Below are 22,411 nucleotides of genomic sequence, written 5' to 3' on the forward strand. Positions count from 1 at the left end.
GGAGCTCTGTGAGAGATGGGAAGGCTGTGTCAGGGCAACAACACTGGTTTCCCTGACATGGACCACCATCCCAAACCACTAGACACTCTCTGATTCAGAGGATCAAAGCATCCTCTGGGAACTGTATCACCTAGAAATGTTCAGGGAGAAATGAAGGCACGCTCTCAAAAAGTCTGGCAGGGGTCTGCCTGGGAAATGCCAAACTACTAATGCTTCTTGGTCTGAAACTAGAGAAATTTTTGAGTATTTAATCTTTATAAGAAATATTACTTTCATTTTATGTTGTATGAATCAAGACATTCTAGGTGGAGGTACATACGTACCAATTAAAATGAAAGGGGTTGAGACTTTCTGTAAGCTATTTCTGAGGTTTGAAAAAAGGTAGCTTGAAATGATTTGTATTTTGGTAGTCAATATTTTCTTAGTTTGCCAAAGAACTTGAATGACATGTTAAAGAACTTCAAGTATAATGCTGCTAGTTCATGACCTTCTTGAGCACAAAATGCATATTAATGAGATTTTATTTTGAAGGTTAAATCAATTTATCTTTGGCTAGACATATAGTAGATTATTAATTAAACATTATTCATCAAAATTATTTGCCATTAGTGATATTAATGTCAGAAGTATAAACTTCAGAAATGTATGCTCACTTAGATGTTTAAAAATATATGGAAGGAAATATGTTTTATTTTAATATCTTGTGGCTTAATAGTATATCATACACAAATTTCAAGGCTTAAATCTTTGCTAAAAGCACTTTATGTTTTAGACTTAGAAACATTGACTTTCCCATAGAGCTAGCCCTCCTGAGGTGCAAAAATGCTACCCCATGCTTTTCTGGAAGATGCTCTTCTTTAACCATTGCCATTATCACATTAAACACTGCAGGAGTATGTTAATTATCTTGAGGTGTCCCAGTGGCCCAGTAACTTCAGGGCAAAATGCCAGTGATGTCCTGGTTGCAATCCCAGCCAAAACACTGCATTAACTTGTTGGGTCTCTTGACATCCTCACAAATTAAATGGTAAACCTGGAGAGAAAACACATTTGTTCCAACTGAGTTAACTATTTCAAAATAAATAATATCCAACCCCTGGCCAACCATTTGCAATTGTGTGTAAAATATAACTAATGAAATGTATTCTCCAAGGCTATTAATTATGTACTGAACAAGAAGGCTTTATAAATATTGATCCTCAAAGTGCAAAAAACCTTTGTTATCTAGGCAACCTAATGAACAACTTTGAGCATCTGCCACTGCAGAGAGCATTCAAGTTTTAGCCAAAACTTGCAACAGTGGGCCACTAACTCAGTGCTGTCATCAGTCAGGATAGATAACCAATCACAAGACTTGAAGATAAGAGTTGTGATTGGTGGTTGAATCCAGTCATCTCTTCCTAAGGCCAACTTTGGTGGTTCACAGAATGAGGATCTTGGAGAAACCACACTCCAAGCATAATGCATTTATCTGCATGAGAGAGAGAGAGAGTACAAGAGGGATGCTGGGAAGAGTCCAGCATGGGATGGAGAGTTTAAGTATCAAGCAGAGGAAAGTGAAGCAAATGAAATGATTCTGCGGGCCTTATACACTATCAATAGGATTTGAGCAGTTTCTACTCACTCCAAATAAACCTTACAATGGATAAAAATGAGATGATGAGTAATAATTATCACCTGTTAATCTATTGGCAAGGAAACACTTAAATCTACCAAGAAAGCTGATGTAATCTTTTTAAAATGTGCAGTTATGAAAAATTCAGTGACTATATAATGTAGTCAGGAGCTTGCTGACCATTGAAAGTCAACTAATGAGTGATGTTATCAAGGTATTTAATTTCTTAAAATTGCTATTAGGGAAAATGGTTGAAATCAAGGAACTTCTTCAAAACGTAAATACTACAAACTTTGAAATAAATAATAATCTTCTGTTCTTTTCCAAAACAAGGAAAGTGTTAATGTTGTGAAAATTTTTTAAATGTGTTCATTTTAAAAATGCAATGAGGCAGCTGGATAAGAGTAATTCCTCTAAATTTAATTATGAATTTAAATAGTTTATTTTCAGTGTTCATGTCATTCTTGAGGGAAAAACAATTCAACATTTGATTACTATAAGGATTCATATTTTCCATGCAGGTTGAGTGTTCATACTTATCTTGATGACTAAGGAGTACTTCAGGCTGAGAACCAGATAAAAACAGTAAACAAGTGAATAATTTTGTGAGTGAGCAAGCATATACTACGCAGAGTGTATATATGTTGAAATTTTTTGATTTTGTATCATTATTGAAAATTTTAAAACAATGTATTCCTGAAAAGTATTTGAGAAATGATATGCATTGATATAAATGCATTTTTCTAAAAAGCTTAAAATTGTTGCATAATGCTCTTTCTCTTATCACTGTATTGTTATAAGTAAACAGGAGCTATATGCCCCTACTTCACATTTGTAGAAACATAAGTTTCTACAAGGATGAAGTGAAAAGAGGCACAAAATATTTGCATGTATTTAATAATTAAAATTAGATTTATCAGGCTCACCCTGATTTCTTTTTGAAATATTGCCCTGCTTAATTATGCTTACTCAGCAATAAACAGTGTATGGTGTTTCAGTTTATAAAAGATATTAACAAGCCAAAAAAATCTTAAAACTCTGTTGGAAAAAATATGTTTACTATTAAAGAATCCTTCCTGTGAATAAAGTTTCTTTTTCTAGTCTAATAAAAATAATCTAAATGGAATTCAAATCATATCAAAACGAATTCTCAGTCAATAGGCTGAAAAAGGGTCCATAAAATATGCCTTGCCCAGACATCACTACATAATGAATCAGTCAACATACTGGCAGCAATTTTAACATATGGTCCACACCTATTTCAGAATAGGCTGCTAATACATAAAGCTGCCAGATTTTCCTGCTTAAAGTATTGACACTTATGTTTAATTTGTCTATGCAGGAGTGTTGATTTAGAAATAAGGCACCAAGGAAAATAGGGTGTTTCAAGGTTTTCCCACAAATAGAGGACCCAGTTAATCTGAGCATCATGACCATTAAGATGACCTGAAAAATTGCAACATCACTTATTTTGCTATTGCACTTGTTTTTAATTATCTGTAGCCAAAGTACTTACATGCCTACCATGTGTTTGTGATTTCCTAAGCCTAACATCAAAATGCTGTTAATGTTACATCTATGCTGCAATTTCTTGTAAGGACAAGCTTTAATTGTGGTAACTGGGATCAAACCCAGGGCTTCCCTAATGTTAAGAAAGTGCACCACCACCAAGCTACATTCCAAGGCTCCAAAATATAATTGTAAATGTAGAGGCTTCATATTTATTTCTTATTATGAACATTAACTAATTATTTAAATTTCTCCTATTTTTGTGCATCAACATATTTTCCAGTTGTTCTCCTTATACTTTCAGTGCTCTAAATATTTTGAATCATAATCCTATGTCTTTGCCTCAGTTGACTTTTTAGAATCTATTCCTAATGTATCAAAGAATATTAAACATTTTAAGGATGTTGGTAACTCTTGCCAACTGACTTCCCAGAAACTTTATACTAGTTATTTTTCCCATCTGTGTGTCAGAGAACATCTCGAGATTTTTTGAGCATCGTTGAATACTGTTTAAAATAATAATAAACTTTGACAACCTATTACCTAGAAAAATGTTATCTCAAGTTTTATTTTACTTTGATACTCAAAGTCTAACAGTTCTTTGTAGATTTATTAATTATATTAGCATTTAAAAAAACTACATGTTTATAAAATACATAGTTATATTTGTATTTTAGAAGTCAGCAATAGCAGCATGTATAATTTGCATTTCATTAAACATTTCATATATAAGCTTTAAATGTTATGTAATCGAAACTTTGAATATTTCTTTATATCTTTCCTGCATGCATAGAAAGTCAATCTCCAGCGGCTGGGGCTGTAGCTCAGTGGCAGAGTTTCATCCTTAGCACCACATAAAAAATAAATAAACAAATAAATAAATAAATAGACAAATAAAATAAAGGCATAATTTCCATCTACAACTAAAAAAAATAGAAAGTCATCCTCTATCTTATGATAAATTAAATAAATAATAATGTATTTTATAGCTTTTGTCCATTGGTTTTTAAAACACTATTAATCCACTTATAATTTATTTTGATGTATGTACAAAGAAAGTGTGATTTGAATTCCTGTTCCAAATAGCCAGTGTTCCTTGTATATGGAACTTTCATTCTTGCCTCACATTTGTGATATTTGCTTTATCATAGATTAAGCTTGCATCTACACTAAGTTCATTTTTAATGTGTTCTTTTTTTCTTGATCTGCCTATTTATCATTTTAAAGATATTGGCTAACCAAGCACATATTATTTCACTTTTCCTAAATTTTTTTATTACTTTGCATTTATATTTGCATATAAACTTTAGAATATTTTTTTCAAATAAAAACATCACAGTGAGATTTGATCTATTTATTAATCTAGAAAGAGTTAATAGTTTCCCCAAATTCAATGTCCCTATTGAGGAATGTGGTAGGTCTCTTCATTTATTCACATTTTATTTTATATTTATAATAAGTCTATCTTTTACTTATGCACTTTCTCTGTGTTTTATGCCATTCATGGTAAATCTGAGTGGAATTCCATTGTATCCTCTAATTGCTTACATCAGGGTGCCAATTGTCCAGAACATCCCAAGTGATCCCAATCATAGAATGGCACAGCAGATGTTCTTGCTCAACTCCAGATCTTAGTGCAAACACATGGGCATAAGACTTCACACCAGCAATCTTATTTATGTTGCTAGATGATAATATACTGTTGTTATACAGATAATTAATAGCATAGAATAATATTTAACACAAATATGATAACACATTGCCTTTGTAACTTAATAAATTCCATGTTTTCTGACCACATTTATATGCCTTTTCTTATACAGATTTGTTTCCTCTTCCCACTTGTAATATTGTTTTTAGCTCCTTCTTGCTTAAATTTTTTTACACGTTATTTCCATGTTTGTTGCTATTATCACTATGTCATCAACAATTTGGTTTTTCTCTTGTGGTCAAACAAATTCACTATTATGGATGTAGAATTACGGGGCTATAATGATAGCTCTGTATGATAATAGGAGTTCTGGCTGTCTTAGTGCTTTTCTGGTGTTGTGTAAGACTTTTGACAGGGAAAAAGTGCAAATTCCTGAAGACTTTATTTATTCATGAAGTTCAAGGAAGGCTAGCTGAATGGAAATTGTCATCACTCATATTACTTAATTCCAGGAAATAAATTTTCCAAAATTAAATCAACTGTTTAATCCCAGTATCCAAAATGTAGAGAATGCTTTAAGTGAACTCTTATGATTCTGTAAAACTATATTCATTAATTTGAGAAGATCAGTGATTTATTATTTTGTATAAAATGCACATTACCAAATGAATAGAGTAATTTAATTAATTAAAATTTACCAAATATGCTTATAACATTTATGAAAACATACATATGCAAAATTATAAGTAATAGTTATCTATAGGAGATAGAATTATAAATGAGTTTTAAAATTATTTTTGCTTACCAGTATTTTTAAATTTGATTTCTTAGCAGGCATAAATTACAATTGGGTAATAAAGATAAAAGTTAACATTTATTTAACAGAAAAGAAAAACCTCAACTTTAGAAACATGGATAAATTATATTAGGTTAAAAACACATGCCTAATACAGAAAAATATATTAGCTACTTTCCAAGACAAGCCTGTGATTTGATCTTTCATTGAAAAGTTTGAATGGATTTGGTAAACATATGGCCAACATACAGATCCTCTCTAGGAAAGCATTCATTGCCATTGTCTAAAGAACAACAAAATTTAATTGCTCACCTCTGAACTCTTCCTTAGTCCTATGAGACAGGTATTTAATTGGATGTCTCACTGCTGAAATAGCATATGGAAGAAATGGCTCCCTTTGTACTTTTACATTATCCTTTGTGTTCAATCTTTCCATCTCCTTTGATAATTTTACCATTGGGTTTTTTCATATCATGTCTCAAGTCTTTACTTTTTCATCTCTTTAATCTTATCCCTAAATAGGTCAACTAGACTCAAAACTTATTTTTTTTTTCAGAATACTACAGATCAATGTGCCCCCTACTTGGCATTAAGTTGAAGCCTTTTCAGAGATGAGAAAACTAGTGGAACTCTTTCTAATGCTCGAAAGCAGCTGAAATTGGAGAACAGATGGTCTAAGGGGGAAATGACGTGTATATTTTGAAAAGCAGACTGTTTTTAGGGACTTGGATTACATCTGAAGTGATTAACAGTGAGAATAATCTTTGAACTATTGCTATTTCCTAAAGAAGCCATAGTGACTGAGTTACCACAATTAACTGCATCATATTTCACAAATGTCTTTGCATAGATACTGGAAGTTAACATTCCAGATGGGTAAGGACTGACTATTTGATAACTTAATTTGACTGAAAGTCAACTTTAACATTGAATGATGAAAATATCCACAGAGAAAAATCTACTATATATATTGCAAACTCTACTTATGGCTGAATTTAATTTTATTGGAAGTTGCCTTATTTAGCTAGTAGACTTTTGGTCTGTATCACTTGGATGAGAAACTCAGGTTTCTTTTTTGTTTAGTTGATTTTATTTTTTTAATACACAATAGTGGAATGATTACAATTCTTATTACACATATAGAGCACAATTTTTCATATCTTTGTGTAGAAACAGTTTTGGATGAAAGCACACCTCTGAACACATTGTCTAGCTACTGGAGTCATTTATGTGTTCAGATGTCTTGTGGGAACTTTCTCCCTCTGATAAGAAACCCGATGGACATCATTATCCAAAGTACATGTATGAGGGCACAAATTGGGTCTCAACTTACTTTAGTATGTTCACGCCAATTCATGATTTATACATGCACTTTGTAATTTTTTTTGCATTACAATTCTTATTACACATGTATATCACAATTTTCCATATCTCTGTTTGTATATAAAGAACACTGCAGTTAAAATTTGTAGTAAGATGCAAATGATAAATTGTTGACCAACACATAGCAAAGACTTTCTTTAGGGTGAGGGGACCCTCGGAAGCAATTTTGAACTTCGAATATTTATAATGATACCTTAAGAAATGAACATCCTCATTCTTATTTGGAAGGAGATAATTTTGAAACTTGAAAAAATACTAATTGTTAGCAATTAACACTTTCATTTCCTTTAAATGAGTGTAAAGAAAAATAAAGAAATATGTATGTGTTCATATATGTTAGTGCATGTAAGTATATTCCTATTTGCTTTTATATAGATGCTGAAGGTCAATGCAAGTTGCAGTGGTTTGGAACAGGAACGTTTAAGGTTACCTAAATTAATATAACCAAAGTTCTCACAATTTTGGTTTTTTTAGTAAGTTCAAAATTCACTTCATGAATAATATTTTTTTCCAGACAAATTTTAGGTTAGGCTTTAAAAGTATTCATTAATGTACACCTTCTTGTATGTTATGTGTTCAATCCCATCCTGAAATTTCTTTTCTACTTTTGTCACTGTGAGACAGACGAAAATAAAAATGGCAAGTACTTTTAATGGAAAGAAAAAAAAAGATAAAAAGTCTAAAAACTCAAGAAACTAAAATCCACAGAAACAGGAAAAAGTCATTCTATATATGTTTATTATATATATATATATATATATATATATATATATATATGTTATATATATACGTATATACATCTATATATTCACACACACATATATATATAATTTCATTTTCGTGGATTTAAAAATGTGTAAGCACTTGGATAGATTCTATGTTATACAGGATTTACTGGTTTTTAAAGTATATAATGCAACAACAAAAAAAAGTGAAGTAGCTTCTTTTTTTCTTGTTCATTGGAGCTATCATATCTCATCTATCAGACCTCTAAGTAGAATTTTTAAAGTGGGGTACTCTCTCACGCCCAAGGACTATGTAATTAGCATATGAATGTGTAACGGATTGTTTGAAGTAACAATTAAGGGAATAATGCATAAAGGAACTGAAGAGAGCTACCAACACCTGGGAATCTTGTATTGAAAAAGCTTCCCTAATGTAACTAATTAGAAACCAAGGACAAATGCTCATTGTGCAGCAATAAAGGCCTGCAAGGAAAGCTAGGAACTGGAACTGGCTGATATTTTGCTATCATCCTTTAGAATGAATCATTAAAGTAAGAGCTTACTGTTGTATTTATTTCAGTCAAATAATTGTTAAATGTAAGTTCTGTGTGGCATCCAATCTTCTGAAGCCATCAAATGCATTTAAATGATAAAAATACTTCTATCATTAAAATGTTTACATTTGAGAGGTATAAAAGATGGTAACAAATATTTTCTCTGTAGTTAATGCAGTTTTAGAGGAAAGTTCCAGTAGGTTGCCAGGTCCAATCAAGTATGCATTCAGTTCTCTGTAATTTACTGCCTAGATAATTCCTGTTAGTGAATCTCTGGCTTGTACTGTTTTTATTTTGTTTCTCTCTAAAGCAAACATGCCACAGGGGTTCTTACTAGGAAAAGCACTGTAGGAGAGTGACTAATAGCTGAGCAGTGTGAGAGTCCTCACTACTGGGGGGAGGGATCCTTGGAGCAGGGGATCAGAGCTAGGCATTGTAGTTTCCATTTTTATCAGTTCCTACCTTACTTCGGCATAATTACCTTATCTCTTAAATAAAATTCATTTTTTTTCTAAACTGTTACAGTCTGAACCAAATTATCCCTAAAGACTCATTCTAACTTTTAGTCATATATATTCCTTTATCAAGGAAAAAAAAAAACCCACTTGTTCCCAGAAGTTAATACCACTTTAAGAGATATTTATATATGGAAAATAAATTCTGAGTTCAATATTCCATCTTTTAAATAGAGACAAATATATGTATGACTATTCATAGCAGTCTTATTAATAATAGCCCACAGTAGAAACAACCCAGGCAACTACTGATTAATGAAAGGGTAAATAAAATATGGTATATCCATAGTCAAAACAAAAGTTGCACCAGGAAAATTTGAGCAGGCAAGGGCAACTTTATTCAAGGCTATTGCAGTAGTGAGGAGAAGCCAGAACCCACTGTGAACTCAACTCATGTGAAGCAGAGTGGCTAAGGATTTTCAAGACTGGGAATAAGCTAGTGGAAAAGTACCGCAGGTCATCTAGGAGAAGTCATAGGCCATCTGTGTTTTGTAATTAACTTTATCCAAAGGAAAAGTAAACATGTTCTTTCAACTTGGAGCAAGGTTCCCCACTGAAATTAGGCTCCTCTTCTCTTACTGAAACTAGGAGGCAAGGATGCTATCTTCCAGGATTACATTTCAGAGACATGGTGCCTGCATCCTTAAGAAATAAATTTCAGGGATTGTAAAATGGTTGGTTGACTAATAAAAATATCTACATCTCAACAGGCTAGAGAAAGAATTTACATTTACAACATTTATAAGGCAAAAGCTCTGGAAAGAGAGATTAGGGGCCTAGAATCAGGAATAAGCCTGTCTAAGGTTGATCAAGCTGAGAGGAACTTAACTTTCTTATTCACCTTACAATAGGATATTCTTGAGCAGTAAAAAGGAATGAAGGAAAAGGAATTGTTGCAAGTTGTGACATGGATAAGCTTCAAACACTGTGCAGTGTGAACAAAACTATTCACAAAAGACTATATATTATAAGATTCCATTTAAATGTCCAGAATACTCAAATCTATGCAAACAAGGCAGATGAGTATTTGCCTCAGGCCAGGTATGGTGTGGGGCCAGGTGGGGTGGCAGCTAAAAGGTAGAGTTTGTTGAGGGGTGATGAAGAAGATGTCCTAAATTTATAGTTGCCGACTCTGTAAATATACTAAAAGCCATTAAATTGTACACTTTAATGGGTGAGAAGTGTGGTATATAAACTGTATTTCAATAAAATTATTGTTACAAGGACCCCTGTGTTGAAGTATGTGACATAGCCAGTAGAGTATTTGCCTAGGTATATGGGTGAACAAATGTTTAAATGAAAATAAAACTTTTATTTCTCCAAGGTTGGTTTTGGCTTTTAATAATCAGCATATTCTGACTGAATTTCTAACAGTTGCCCTTCCTTTTGGCTTTTATAAAATGGTTTTTAAAGTTTGTTATTATTATTATTATTGTACAAGTTGTGGTAATCAGAGAGTATATAACATGGAAGAAAGAAAAATAATTTTTGAAAAGTCCTTATGATATTTGCACCCCAGAAGTAATTGGGAACTGTCAATAAGGAAAAAAATAACCATTCAGAGTGAATAAGAAATAATTTCTTTCCCCAACTAAAGGAAAAAATCAATACAATGTGTGTGTGCCTGTGTATAAATGTGTGTATTCAAATGAAAGCTATATGACAGCCCCAGTTTATGAATGAGTATCTTCCACAAGTTACTTAATAAACTTTTTGTAGCTTTTTCTACAGAAACAGTTCTGTCATCATTGGTTAGGTTGCACACAGAACCCATACTTTATCCACAGTGTAGTTGAAATAGAGTCCTAATGTTAGTACAGTCTGGGATTAAGGGGTCTTTTTGGGGGGTGTATGAATGGCTCCAAGAAAAATTTTGAATTAAGCAGTGAGACTCTGGCTTCCACCAGGTCTTCCTTCCTTTACTCCTTCTGCCAAGTTCTAGACCTAGAGCCTGTCTCTGTGGGTTTTGAAGTGTCCACTGACCTTGTGATACACTAAGCTTCCACTGCCTTACTCTTTCAGGCATGTCTCTTCCTCCAGGGAAAAGTTCACTTACAATATCTAATATAACCTTTCTCTCAGCCAACACACACACATTTAAATCCCAATTTTCTCAAGACATCTGATTTCATTTTACATTAAAAGGGAAACAAATTTGAAACCATGATAACTTCTGGGGCTCTTAGAAACATTTGCAGATAAAACTTGGATTGGAAACCCAAAAGTATCTTTATCAACAGAAATTTGGATGTTAAACTTAAGGGATGGTGAGAAAAATTTGCAGATATAACAAGCTGTCCTTTCTGACGTGGTCTCTTAGGGATCATACTCCTAAGTTATTCCTTATTTTCACAGAATATTTTATTGTGTCTGCCCAAACTTTAGCATTCCTTAAATGCTCAGTAGCTACCAGAACAGGGGCAATGATATCTGTAATGGTGGTGGTTTGGGTTGAAAGGAGACATTGGAAAAAAAATAATCATAAATGAAGCCATTTATTGCAAAATGATTTGGGTATCTTGTATTTTTAAATTTTGGGGCATGTATTTTTTTCTGCACATTGATCACTTGGTTTTTCTTGATTGTAGATTGGACTTATGGATATTACAGACAACAGAGAAAACTTGTTGAGGAGATTGGCTGGTCCTATACAGGTAAACACACTATTTAAAATGAGATTCAGTAGGATCTCATAGTTTTATATCTGTTTTTATGTATAAAACATTTCTTTCTATCTGTCTCTCTGTCTCTGGTACTAAAGATCAAACCCAGGGTGCTCTACCACTGAACTACATTCCCATCCCTTTGTATTTTTTTTTTTTTTTGAGACAAGAAGTTCACTAAGTTGCAAAGGCTGGTCTTGAATTTGCTATACTCCTTCCTCAGCGTCCTGAGTTGCTGGGATTACAGGCAAGTACCACTGTGCCTGGTTTAAAAAGAAATTATATGCTTTAGCTCAACATATCAGTTTAGCTTGGCTACCCAATATTCCAGTTAATTAATAAAATGACTCAAATATGAAATGATTCCTGGTGTTATTTCCCTAAGCACACTTGGTAGTGTAGAATGTACTGGTATCAGATAGAACTGAATTCCAGGCCCTCTGGCTACATCTTTTTGGAAATATCCATAACCCACCTGAGGCTCAGTTGTTTTCTTCTGTGCAATGGAAAGCTATTTGTTCTGAGTATTAAAAGATAAATGAAGTGTAAAACACTTGGCACCAAACCTCCTTTTAAATGGAAAGCTATCAATAATGTTAGCTGCTTTTGTTATGATCAGGTTAGTGACTGTTTTACTCATTTAACAAATGTGGATGAGACTCTGACTGTCACAAAGAGCTTCCTTCTGAATTACTGGGGCTGAGTTTATTGAAGTCAGAGTCTAAAATGATTTTGTCAGTTCACCAGACTTGAATTAGAACATCATGAAGTTGGCTACATATGGTTATGGACAGAAGCCATGATCCAAAACCTTGGGAAGAGGAGAAGCCCTGGGCATGATAGAAAGGACATGGGTGGAATCTGGATGAACCAAAATATATTTAGTGACCCCCTGCCTTAGGATATTGCTGAGCATTAGAGTTGGGTATTCATTGGAAATAAGAGTAGTTTGATAAAATAGATTCAAATTAGAAGGGCTTTACCACGAACCTGTCCAATTTGGACAGTATTTCATAGATGCAGTAGCATGATGACTTTTGTAGATAGGCATGCATTTCCTTTCTTTCTTTTTTTTTTAATTCTTACTTTAAAGGCAGTAAGTATTCATTGTAGAAAATTTAGAAAATATGTTCAAGCATAACAGCAAATATAAATATCACTTCCTTCAGGTTTATCCTCTTAAATAATTATAGATCTCTCTAGGAAGTTTCTATTATCTTAAGTGTATCATTTTATACATAGGGTTATGCACCCAATTTATTCTTGAAATTGTTTTTGAGTAATTCTTCATCTTAGTGATGACTCCTACTGATCAAGATACTTAATGTCTGCCTAATATCCGATTGAATGCATGCTTTATTATTTAACCACACAGCCTGGTTTATTTTTATTAACAAACTTCCTAGTTTCAGAGGTAGAACTAAAATCAGGTTTTCTCCAACCAATGAACCTATAAACAAAGAACCATTATATTTATCAGGAATATATGCTTAAAATAAAAATCAAGCTTTAATGTACCCTCTATTATCACTAAACCAAGAATCATAATATGGAGGAACCATATCGTAGGGAGAGAAAGTCACACTTCTCAAAACTCTCAAATGTGATGGTGGATGTATGTTGACTAATAGAATTATGGTAGTGATGTTTCCCAACAGCTTGAGGTCCTAGAACAGCTGGCTGTGCCTCATCCAGTCAGAAGAGATAGCAGTTTCACCAGGGATTTCAGTAGATACAATGGAAGCGGTATATACCACTGTACAGTATCTTATTATGTGAAGACTCAGCCACAGAGATCCTCCTTTGGATGGGCTGAGTATAGACATGGCATCTGTAAGTTGGCCAGGCTTTCTCGAATGGGTCTGGGCATACATAGTACTTTAGAATAAAGTTGCACCATCCTGATCTTTTGGTCCTTTCAGAAACAATCTACTTACCACAAGGAGTAACTAAAAGTAGCATTTGCTCTGGGGAGGAGGATGAAAGGTCTCATAAGAAAATGTTTCATAGTTGGAGTGAGGGTAAAATCTTACCATTTTTTTTTAAATCATCATATATTAATGTCTCCCATTGGTTTGGAAATTACTCCTAGAATACTTGCGGATCCTAGGAAGAGACTAGCGAGGAGGATATTTTACAACTGTTTAGCTCCAACTAAGTGTGACTTCCTTATTTTGACTGAATTCCTAAAGTATCAAAAAGAAAATAAATAAAATCCTTTATCCAAATAAGTGTATCTATCTCAAGAAATCACTCCAAAGCCAAATGTATAGTGTATGAATTATTTACTATAAAATTTATTATTTCTCTTCATTTTTAATATAAACATTTAATGTTAGATAGTATTTTCAGTATCTATGCGTATTATTCCACCTAGAAAATGAAAAACTATGTGGACTGTAAAAAATTTCAAGACAAATAGTTTTAGGATTTTTAAATGTAATTAATTTTGTGAGTGGCTCAAGTGCATTGATCTTGACCACATTTAGTCCTAGTTTCATTTGTAATGTCTTATCTTGGTGAGCTAAATATTTGTGTTACTTATTGCATTGTGTTATTATTTAAATTTATTTGATTAGCTGCAAAAGAACTTGAGTATTTGTACATAGAGACTTCTGTTAATAAGAATTCTAAGTACATCATAACATCTTTTTGGAAGCAAGCTCATCATGCTACCACATGTCATTTTGAAATATTATGTGATGCATTAAGCATCATTTAAATGGAATCATTTCAGCTAAGTTTGCTTATGGAAGATTACACAATTATAATATGTGAAGTAACAATACAAATCCCTACTAGATGTGGTGAAATAGAGGGTGGAAAAGTATTACTCGTTTAATTGTGCTTTTTATGTAGATTAAAACAACTTTTCTATTCAGGATGTATGCTGTAATTATGCCAAGAAATGACAGGGTTGGTCAACAGAGACGACCATCCCATTTTTAAAGTTCTTAAGGGAGGATAAGGCAGGCTTATTGTCAGTGTGAACTAGAGTGAACTGTAAATCTGGGAAGGTCAGTACTCAAGTTTGACTCTTTCCATAATAACTTCATTCCTTTAAGGGGTTTCAGGAAGCAAATTTTATTCTTATTAATTTTATATTTTCTACAACAATGCCTAAACAAATACAATTCAGTTGGGGGAAAAAACCTATGTATTTTTTTCTTTTTAAAAAAATATCACAAACACATACTCAAGATTATCATGGAAGATGTTAAAATCTTCTTTTTCCTTGACTTGTTAGATCTTTGATTAGAACCTCAAACAATGATAAAAACATCAGAAATGGATGTACTTTGCTCCATGCTTAGAAGCAATCCCTATTGAAATATAATCTTTATTTCCTGGAGTTATAAAATACGACATTGTTTCATTTTTTACCATTCTTTAAAGCAAATTGTAATTTAAAATTTTATACTGATGGATTCTCAAGTGTTATAACATCTAAGCACCTTTTAGGTTTTAGTTGAAGAGTTCCTTTGGGTACAACAAATTGTGTCAGCCCTGGCCACATATGACTCACCATTGCAATTGGCTGGAAGCCCTAGAATGAGGAGGCGTAAATATCAAACAGATTATTTCCCCAAATAAAATATCCTGTCTAAACAATCTTTCTATCTTGATAATGACTAGAAGATCCTACTCATGGAAAGTGAATAATATAAGATTCTACAGAGTGTGATGTGATTTAGTGTTTGGCTGGCTCCCTTTCTCTCTCTCTCTCTCTCTTTCCTTTTTTTTTTTTTTTTTTTTTTTTGGATACAGTTAGTTCAATGTTTTTCTTCTCTTGACCTAGGATAAAATAGATCAAACTTAACTAAAAGAAAATTTGAATCCACTTAGAATAATGGCTGCTTTCTGGCATGCCCACCCCTTTCTTTACTTCTAGGATCTGCAATATCCTTTAAACATATTGCATTTTCTTCTTCAATTCACTACTCTGTATATTAAACAGATTGTTCATTTTTCATTTCTAACTTGGGAGTAAAATAAAATCAAGCTCTAGAATGCTACTTATAGAATTATCCCATTTCTATTTAAATTTTGGTATTTTTATGGGCATAGAGGAAAGGCCTGGTAAGATATACACCAGCCTGTTGGGCAGGGCTAACCCTGCAAGTGAGGCTATAGAAGTCTCTGAGAATATAGGAACAGGATCCTCACTTCATGCTGTGCACTGTTTATTTGGGGCAATTTTTTTTGACAAATTTGTTGATTAAGAATATTTTTATCTTATCTGGATTAATTTTAGTTAAGAAAGGCAAGGTAGTTAGATAAGATCTATGGCTTCATGTCTTTACCTGTCAGGATAGGCTCTCTGCTTGGCTGAGTTCTTAGAGGACATCACAGACATCTAATCAGAGCATGATGGCACTCAGGGTCCAGCTTCATGGTCATCATTGACCTGCAGACAGATCAGCCTGCTAATTGCTTGGCATTTCACTTTTCTCATCTGTAAAAACTTTTGAATTATGCTCTGATTATTTGTGTATGAGTCAGATACATGCTTGCCATTGTTGGGGGAGAGTTCTTTGAGCAAGGGCTGATTTACAGATTCAAGTGAATAGTATTTTTCAGTGTCTTAACTTGAGCCCCAACAGATTGAACAAGCCTGGACACATCTAACAGTCTGTCAAGAGTTTCTAAAAGGAGTCGATCCGCTCGAATGCTTATTATGGACAGGTATCTCCTATCACCTGCATGCTTTTAAAAGTTTACCTAAGATTTCTATTTTTTTAAAGATTTCTATTCTTGGCTGACTTTTCCTATGTTAACTATGATGACTGTGTATTCCTTATTGTAGAAGCTGAATAGGGTTTAATAAATGATCAAAAGTCACTACTTGCTTAACTTACATTCTTGAAAATAAATAAGAGATATCAAGTGCTCTTAACTTCTAAAAATGGTAAAGAATTAAGTATAAGTATGCTTGATTTAGCCATTGCACAATGTATAAATAGTTCAGAACAACTTGATGTATAACACACACAGACACACACACACACACACACTCACACACACACACACACACGTGTTTATTTGTTGATTAATATATTTAGGAATTTTTGTTTGCAACCATCACTTACAGAATTGAAAAAAATGAAGACTGGCTGTGGAATAGCATAAAAATTAAATAATCATTTCTTATTTTGCCCAAGGTTAAAACTATATGCCAATATGTTTTCCCCATGAATAAAATTAAAATTGCAGTGGTTCTCTTGTGCAGCCTCATAGCTACTCCTGCTGGCAGCATGTATAGTCTTCAGTCACAGGGCAAGTCCTGTGCAGCTCAGGATGAGAAGACCTGTTTGCTTCTCCTGTTTGTGCTGCAATGTTTTGCCTTAATTTGGATGCATTGTGTGTCTTTTCTTTCTAGACATCCTGTATTTCACTCTCTGCATTCCTTAGTCTGGAGGGATCTACTTCATAAATAGATACATTTCAGCAAAAGAAAAAGGGAAGAAAATTCAATAGTTAATTTAAACATCTAAGATTAGGCTACAGTTTTTTATTGCTGCACAAAATTCTCTTAAATGTGTCAAACTCTGAGGCAAAACACCCTTAGGATAATTTTTAGCTGACCTGTGTCACCCTCCTGTTGTTTGTATCAGTAAAGGCCAAGTGCAAGGCTAATTCATTTTCAGTTTTCTATGTTTTCTGTATGGTAAGTCTGACTCTTAGACAAGAGAGTTTAAACAGCAAAAAGATGAGATTTAGTCCTTAGATTGTACAAGTTTTTCTATAGGGAGAGAGGAGAATTTGAACCCTACTTAGAAGCAGAGTTCAGAACTATGAAATAGTGTCTGATAACCTGAGGACAGTGGGCCTGATGGAGGCTAGAAACCAAAGAAAAGGCAATGGGGGAAGCAGTGGAGGGGGTGGTCCTGGAGAGAGAGAGTTACAGTGATTGGGGAAGAAACATGGTGGCAGAAGCTGAATGAAGAGCGGACCTTAGAGTCACTGTGATGGTCCTGGTTGCTCTTCTGGGTCATTCTCCACCTGGGGCCTCCTTGTTCTCAAATGCCTGCACACTCCGTCCTGAAAACAAAAGAGCCCAAGCAACTGTGGGCTCTTTCTGAAAGAGTCAGAATGGGAGGAGGAAGACTACAATGTTGGGTGTTCCAAGGCAGACACATGGAGTTGTAGAGGAATTCAGGTCAATTAAAGAGCCTCCCATGGCCAAAGTGAGAACTGACAGTCTCCAGGAAGAAGTAGCAATGTTGAACTTAAAATCAGATTCTTGTCCTCAGTGGCTAAACTTTATTTCCTTAGGAGATGTTATTCAGCTGTCTCATTTAGTAGAATTACTTCTAAAGACACATGGAAGGAGGAGACCATGCACAGATTACGGGGACTGAGTGTGATAAGACTGTAAATGACTGATTGGTCATTTTCCCTGAATGCTGAGACCTATGAAATGTGGAGATTAGATCCCTTATCTTTCCTAAGGGGTATCATAAGTGTCTACAGTACAGTATATGTTTTTCCCTACAATAAAAGTGACTACACTTATTTCTTGGTACAAAACCATGCTTATTCAAGAAAAATCATAAGTATGTGTATACATATACGTGAACGAATAGCTAGGATTTCATCTTCCAGAAGTAACTGCTATTGATATCTTCTGTTGGAGAAATGTAATGAACAGCAGAATCTTATTCCAATCCAGCAATCCTTTGCATAAAGGCTGTAGCGAAAGAAAACAGTTTTCTTATTAGATAAGCATTAAACACATGTGCTACACATCAGAGGCAATCCCAGAAGAAACTGCAGAAACAGAACGGAATCTCACCTCCTTCAGTTATAACTCCTTACATGCATATCTTCGAGGCAAACAATAACCAGTCCTCAAGTAGGAGGATTTGACAGTGACATTGGTTACACATAGTTCTTCCAAAGTTCCTGGAGTGACTATCTGTGCTGGCATATTAGCTCTATCCAAAAGAAAAACATACCTCTTATCTATAGTAGACTGTAGCTTTATAGATGAGAGCAAGTGAGATACAGAAGTTAAACTCCTACCTTTCCACAGGAATGACAGAGTGGGGCCCCATCTTCCTAGGTGTTCAAATTTCAAAAAGATGGCTCCAGTGTCCTAGACATCTTGATTCAAAAGGCCTATCTAGTTTTTGAAAGATTTACATACATGACAGAGAGAGGCAAAAGAACTCACAATGATCCATTTTCTAAAGCAACCACTTTAAGGACAGAGAAGTCTCTTCCCTATTTTCATCAGGAAAAACAAGCCTCTTAATTTGTACTTTTATTTGTTTTTAAACTTCCTGATTATACTTTCTTATGTTCTTATGACCCCTTTCTATATGTACTGCCCTGACTACAGTAATATTACTATCTCAGTAATAATTTGTGTATATATTTCTAGGTAAATATATAATAAATAATTCAAGGTGGGGCAACAGAAGACATAAGCTTCTACTAGGGCAATTGTCTTCAGTGTTTCCCTATACCTGGAGTCTTTCATAGAGTAGGTATTCAATAAAATAAATATTTAGTGTACAACTTCCTGCAGTATCATTGAGGCACAGAATTAATTTCACCTGGGAGTAATTGTGACTATTAGGCACATAATTAGCATCCCAGATCCTTCTTGCAACAAATAGGGAAATGCAAAAAATAAATATTATACAGTGACTGCAGAGCAAATTTGAGCATATGAGTAGCAGCTAACAATCTTAAAGAACTGGAAAATAGGAAAAGGCTATGTTTTGTAGCACTCTACCACCTAGAAATTGACACAAAGGATGATCCACCCAGAATCAGTATTAAAGGGAAATCAAAATTTGATGTATGCCAAACTAGATTTCCTATAACCTGTGAATGGCTTTTGTAGCTTCTACATGTATATTTCCCATATTTCAAAGCATCTCTAGAACATAAGACTTGTTGCGACAGTCTTGTTTTTTTTTTTTTATAAATTATGTGTAGTTCTCCTTTTACAAAACTCCGAAAGTCTGTTCTTGAAAATAAGTTGTATTTATGCATGTAGTGCCTTCATATATCCTCCTGAGAAGATTTTTAGGTTCAAACTTCATCAGAATGAGAACTAGCTGACAGCACTTTCTTAATGACATTATATACTTGTGAATGAAGGAAAATTTAAAGTGTTGAGATCATTAGTTGGATCAGTACTCATTGGATGTATAGCATGAGGTAGACACTGTGCTAGACTCTGGGGTACAGTGATGAAAGGAAATAACCTCAAACTTGTAAACATTAATGATAACAAAATGTGATCTTCAGAGTGTGTGTTATGTGCATTGTGGTAGATTGTGGTGACTTGAGGTTCAGGACCGCTGAATAACTTATGGGTTTCTGTGAAGTTCCCCTGAGAAATGGAATTTAAAATGAGCTACAATATAAATGGTGATAAGTCAACATAGTTGAAGATTGCCGGGGCAAACAAAGCAGCCGTGCTGAGACGTGTAGGTGAAACACAAACAGCTGAGCTCCAGCATCTGCCGTATTCTTCCTGCCTTTGCACGGAAAATCAGAACATGACAAGACAAGCTCCTTGGGGCCCCATGAATTCTTTCTGGTATCCTCATCCTAGCTAAAATTCTAGATAATACCATTTTTTTTGATTGGCAATGACTTAAACTTTTAGTTATTAACATTTGTATTTAAGGGATGTTTAGCATGATCTTACATGAACATTTTGAACAATAAACTAAAGAATAAGATCTAGTCAAAGAGTCTCAAACATAGGGGAATGGCAGTTTTTACCTACTCCCAAAGGGGGAGGATTTTATGTTGATAGGGCTAATGGATGTTGCCGCACAAATTTAGGGAGTTCACCATGAGATAGGGATTACTGACAGGGACATATTGTCATGAAGCTGGTTTAGTGGGAGTTATTTTGCTAGTTTGGTAAGAATAAATACAGGCTGTAGAGTCAGAAAGTCTAACTGCTTGGCTTCAAACCCGGGCTCCACCTTAGGCGTCACCTCTTTTGTCTCAGGTTTCCGGATCTGTAAAAAGAAATCATAATAGTACTTACCTCAAAGGCTGCTGCCAAGATTCAATGAGTCAGTGTTTGCAAAGCACTTAGAATAGTGCCTGGTTCATATAAAGTGCTAAATGATGCTATTAGTTAACACAAAGTAAGTCTTCTGCACTTTGAGGATTTATACCAGGTTCTTTCTAAAGTACAGATGGGCTATATGAGCCTTCATTCAAATCTCTCCAGTTGCTCCCTACCACTTACAGAATAAAAATATCGGACTCTTCAGTACGGCCTATAGTGTTGGTAATGCTCTCTTTCTGCCCAGCTATCCTGTTCCATCTATCTTCATTATCTTTCCTTCTTTCTCCTGCTGTTCTTGCAATTCAAAAACAAGTGTCAGCCTGGGGGTGTGGCTCAGTGGTAGAGGGCTTGCTTAGCATGCATCAGGCCCTGGGTTAAATCCCCAACACTGCAAAATAAATAAATAAATACATAAATAAAATGGTTAAGGAGGAGGAGGACAAGGATGAGGACAACAACTCTGTTATTTGGTCTTTATTATTTGGTCTTTCCTGAAGACCAAACCTATTCACTTCTTTTGCATGAATCTTCTTGTCCCTCAAGCTGGAGAAGAGCCCTTGCCTTAATGTCCTGTTCCTGTGTACTCATCTTTATTGCAACCCAGGATGTGTCTGGTTCCACAGTTTATTCCTCTTCCCTTTCTCAGAGTGTGGCCCTACTCTGGACTCAACAAGGTGTGTGCATGAATGAACAAAGCTGCAAAGAGATTGTGTTCTTGTTTTATAAATGAAGAAGCAGAGAAATTAAGTCACTTGCCCAATCACAAAGTGAGCAGAGGATTAGAAATTGGGCATGGGTCTTGACTCCCAGGTCTCTATCCTGAGAATTGTATGACTGTATCTGCTACTTTTGTCTCAGTGATGGGGTGGGGGGGACAACAAAAAGCATAAAGTTGTTAGGCTTTGAATTCTTGTTTGGATATTTTTTAAGATGCTGACTTCAAAGCCATTGTGTATAATATAGTCTCTTTTTACTTTATCATTTTTTTTGTCTTTGCAAGGGAGGTGGTGTGCTGGAGACTGAACCCAGGGGCACACTCCTACTGAGCCACATCCCCAACCTTATTTATTTTTGAGAGAGGGTCTTGCCAAGTTGCCCAGGCTGGCCTTGAACTTGGCCATCTTTCTGTATCAACCTCCCAAGAACTGGGATCATAGGCATGCACCACCACCCTGAGTTTCCATGTGTTTGTGGCTGGTGGTAGTAGTTGGGTTTAGGACCGAACCCAAGGGTGGTTTACCACTGAGCCACATCTGCAGCCTTTATTTATTTATTTATTTATTTATTTATTTATTTATTTATTTATTTATTTATTTATTTATTTGAAACAGGGTCCAAGTTGCTTAGGGTCTGGTTAAGTTGCTGGGTCTGGCTTCAAATTTGTGATCTTCCTACCTTAGACTTTAGAGTTACTGGGATTACAGGCATGTGCCACTGTACCCAGTTTCAATGTGTATTTTTAAGGAATGTGTTAAGAACAATCATTTCTGGAAAGTGGGAATGTGGCTCTGTCTTTTATTTTCACCTTTTTCCTTGCAGTATTTTCTAATTTTTTGTTTGTTTGTTTTTATTTTGTTTTGTTTTAATCCCCCCAAAATGCTTTATAACTGAGTTTGGGAAAAGGAAACTTAAATGTCTAGTTAACATAATATAAACTTAACTAAAATAGTTCTGACTCTGGGGGCAATTTAAGAATTTGTATTTCATCACAGAAAGTCTTCTGCAAGTCTCATGGCTCCCCAGCCTGTACTTCTTTATGTAGCTGAGAATCCTGTGTCTGGTCCTATTTCTGCTTTACTGTACCAGGTGAATGACATTAATGATCAATGAAGTTGGAAATGCTCTATTAATCATGTATGTCCTTAAGGAGTAGGTAATAAATTTTCATTAGTATAGGAATAGATAATATTCTTTTAGAGAAATGGCCATATTATTATACATTTGCATTTTA

The 22,411-nt window shown here is 34.5% G+C and overlaps 1 protein-coding gene across 1 annotated transcript in view; it reads left to right on the forward strand.

Moving 5' to 3' along the window:
* Ptprz1 (protein tyrosine phosphatase receptor type Z1) overlaps positions 1-22,411 on the forward strand; it is a 170,562-nt gene that overhangs the window by 43,352 nt on the left and 104,799 nt on the right. Inside the window, exon 3 of the mRNA XM_077796426.1 lies at positions 11,337-11,402. Within this exon, the coding sequence (XP_077652552.1) occupies positions 11,337-11,402 (66 nt within the window). The remainder of the gene's footprint in view (positions 1-11,336; positions 11,403-22,411) is intronic.

Source organism: Urocitellus parryii, chromosome 3, assembly GCF_045843805.1.
Source record: "Urocitellus parryii isolate mUroPar1 chromosome 3, mUroPar1.hap1, whole genome shotgun sequence".
NCBI lineage: Eukaryota > Metazoa > Chordata > Mammalia > Rodentia > Sciuridae > Urocitellus > Urocitellus parryii.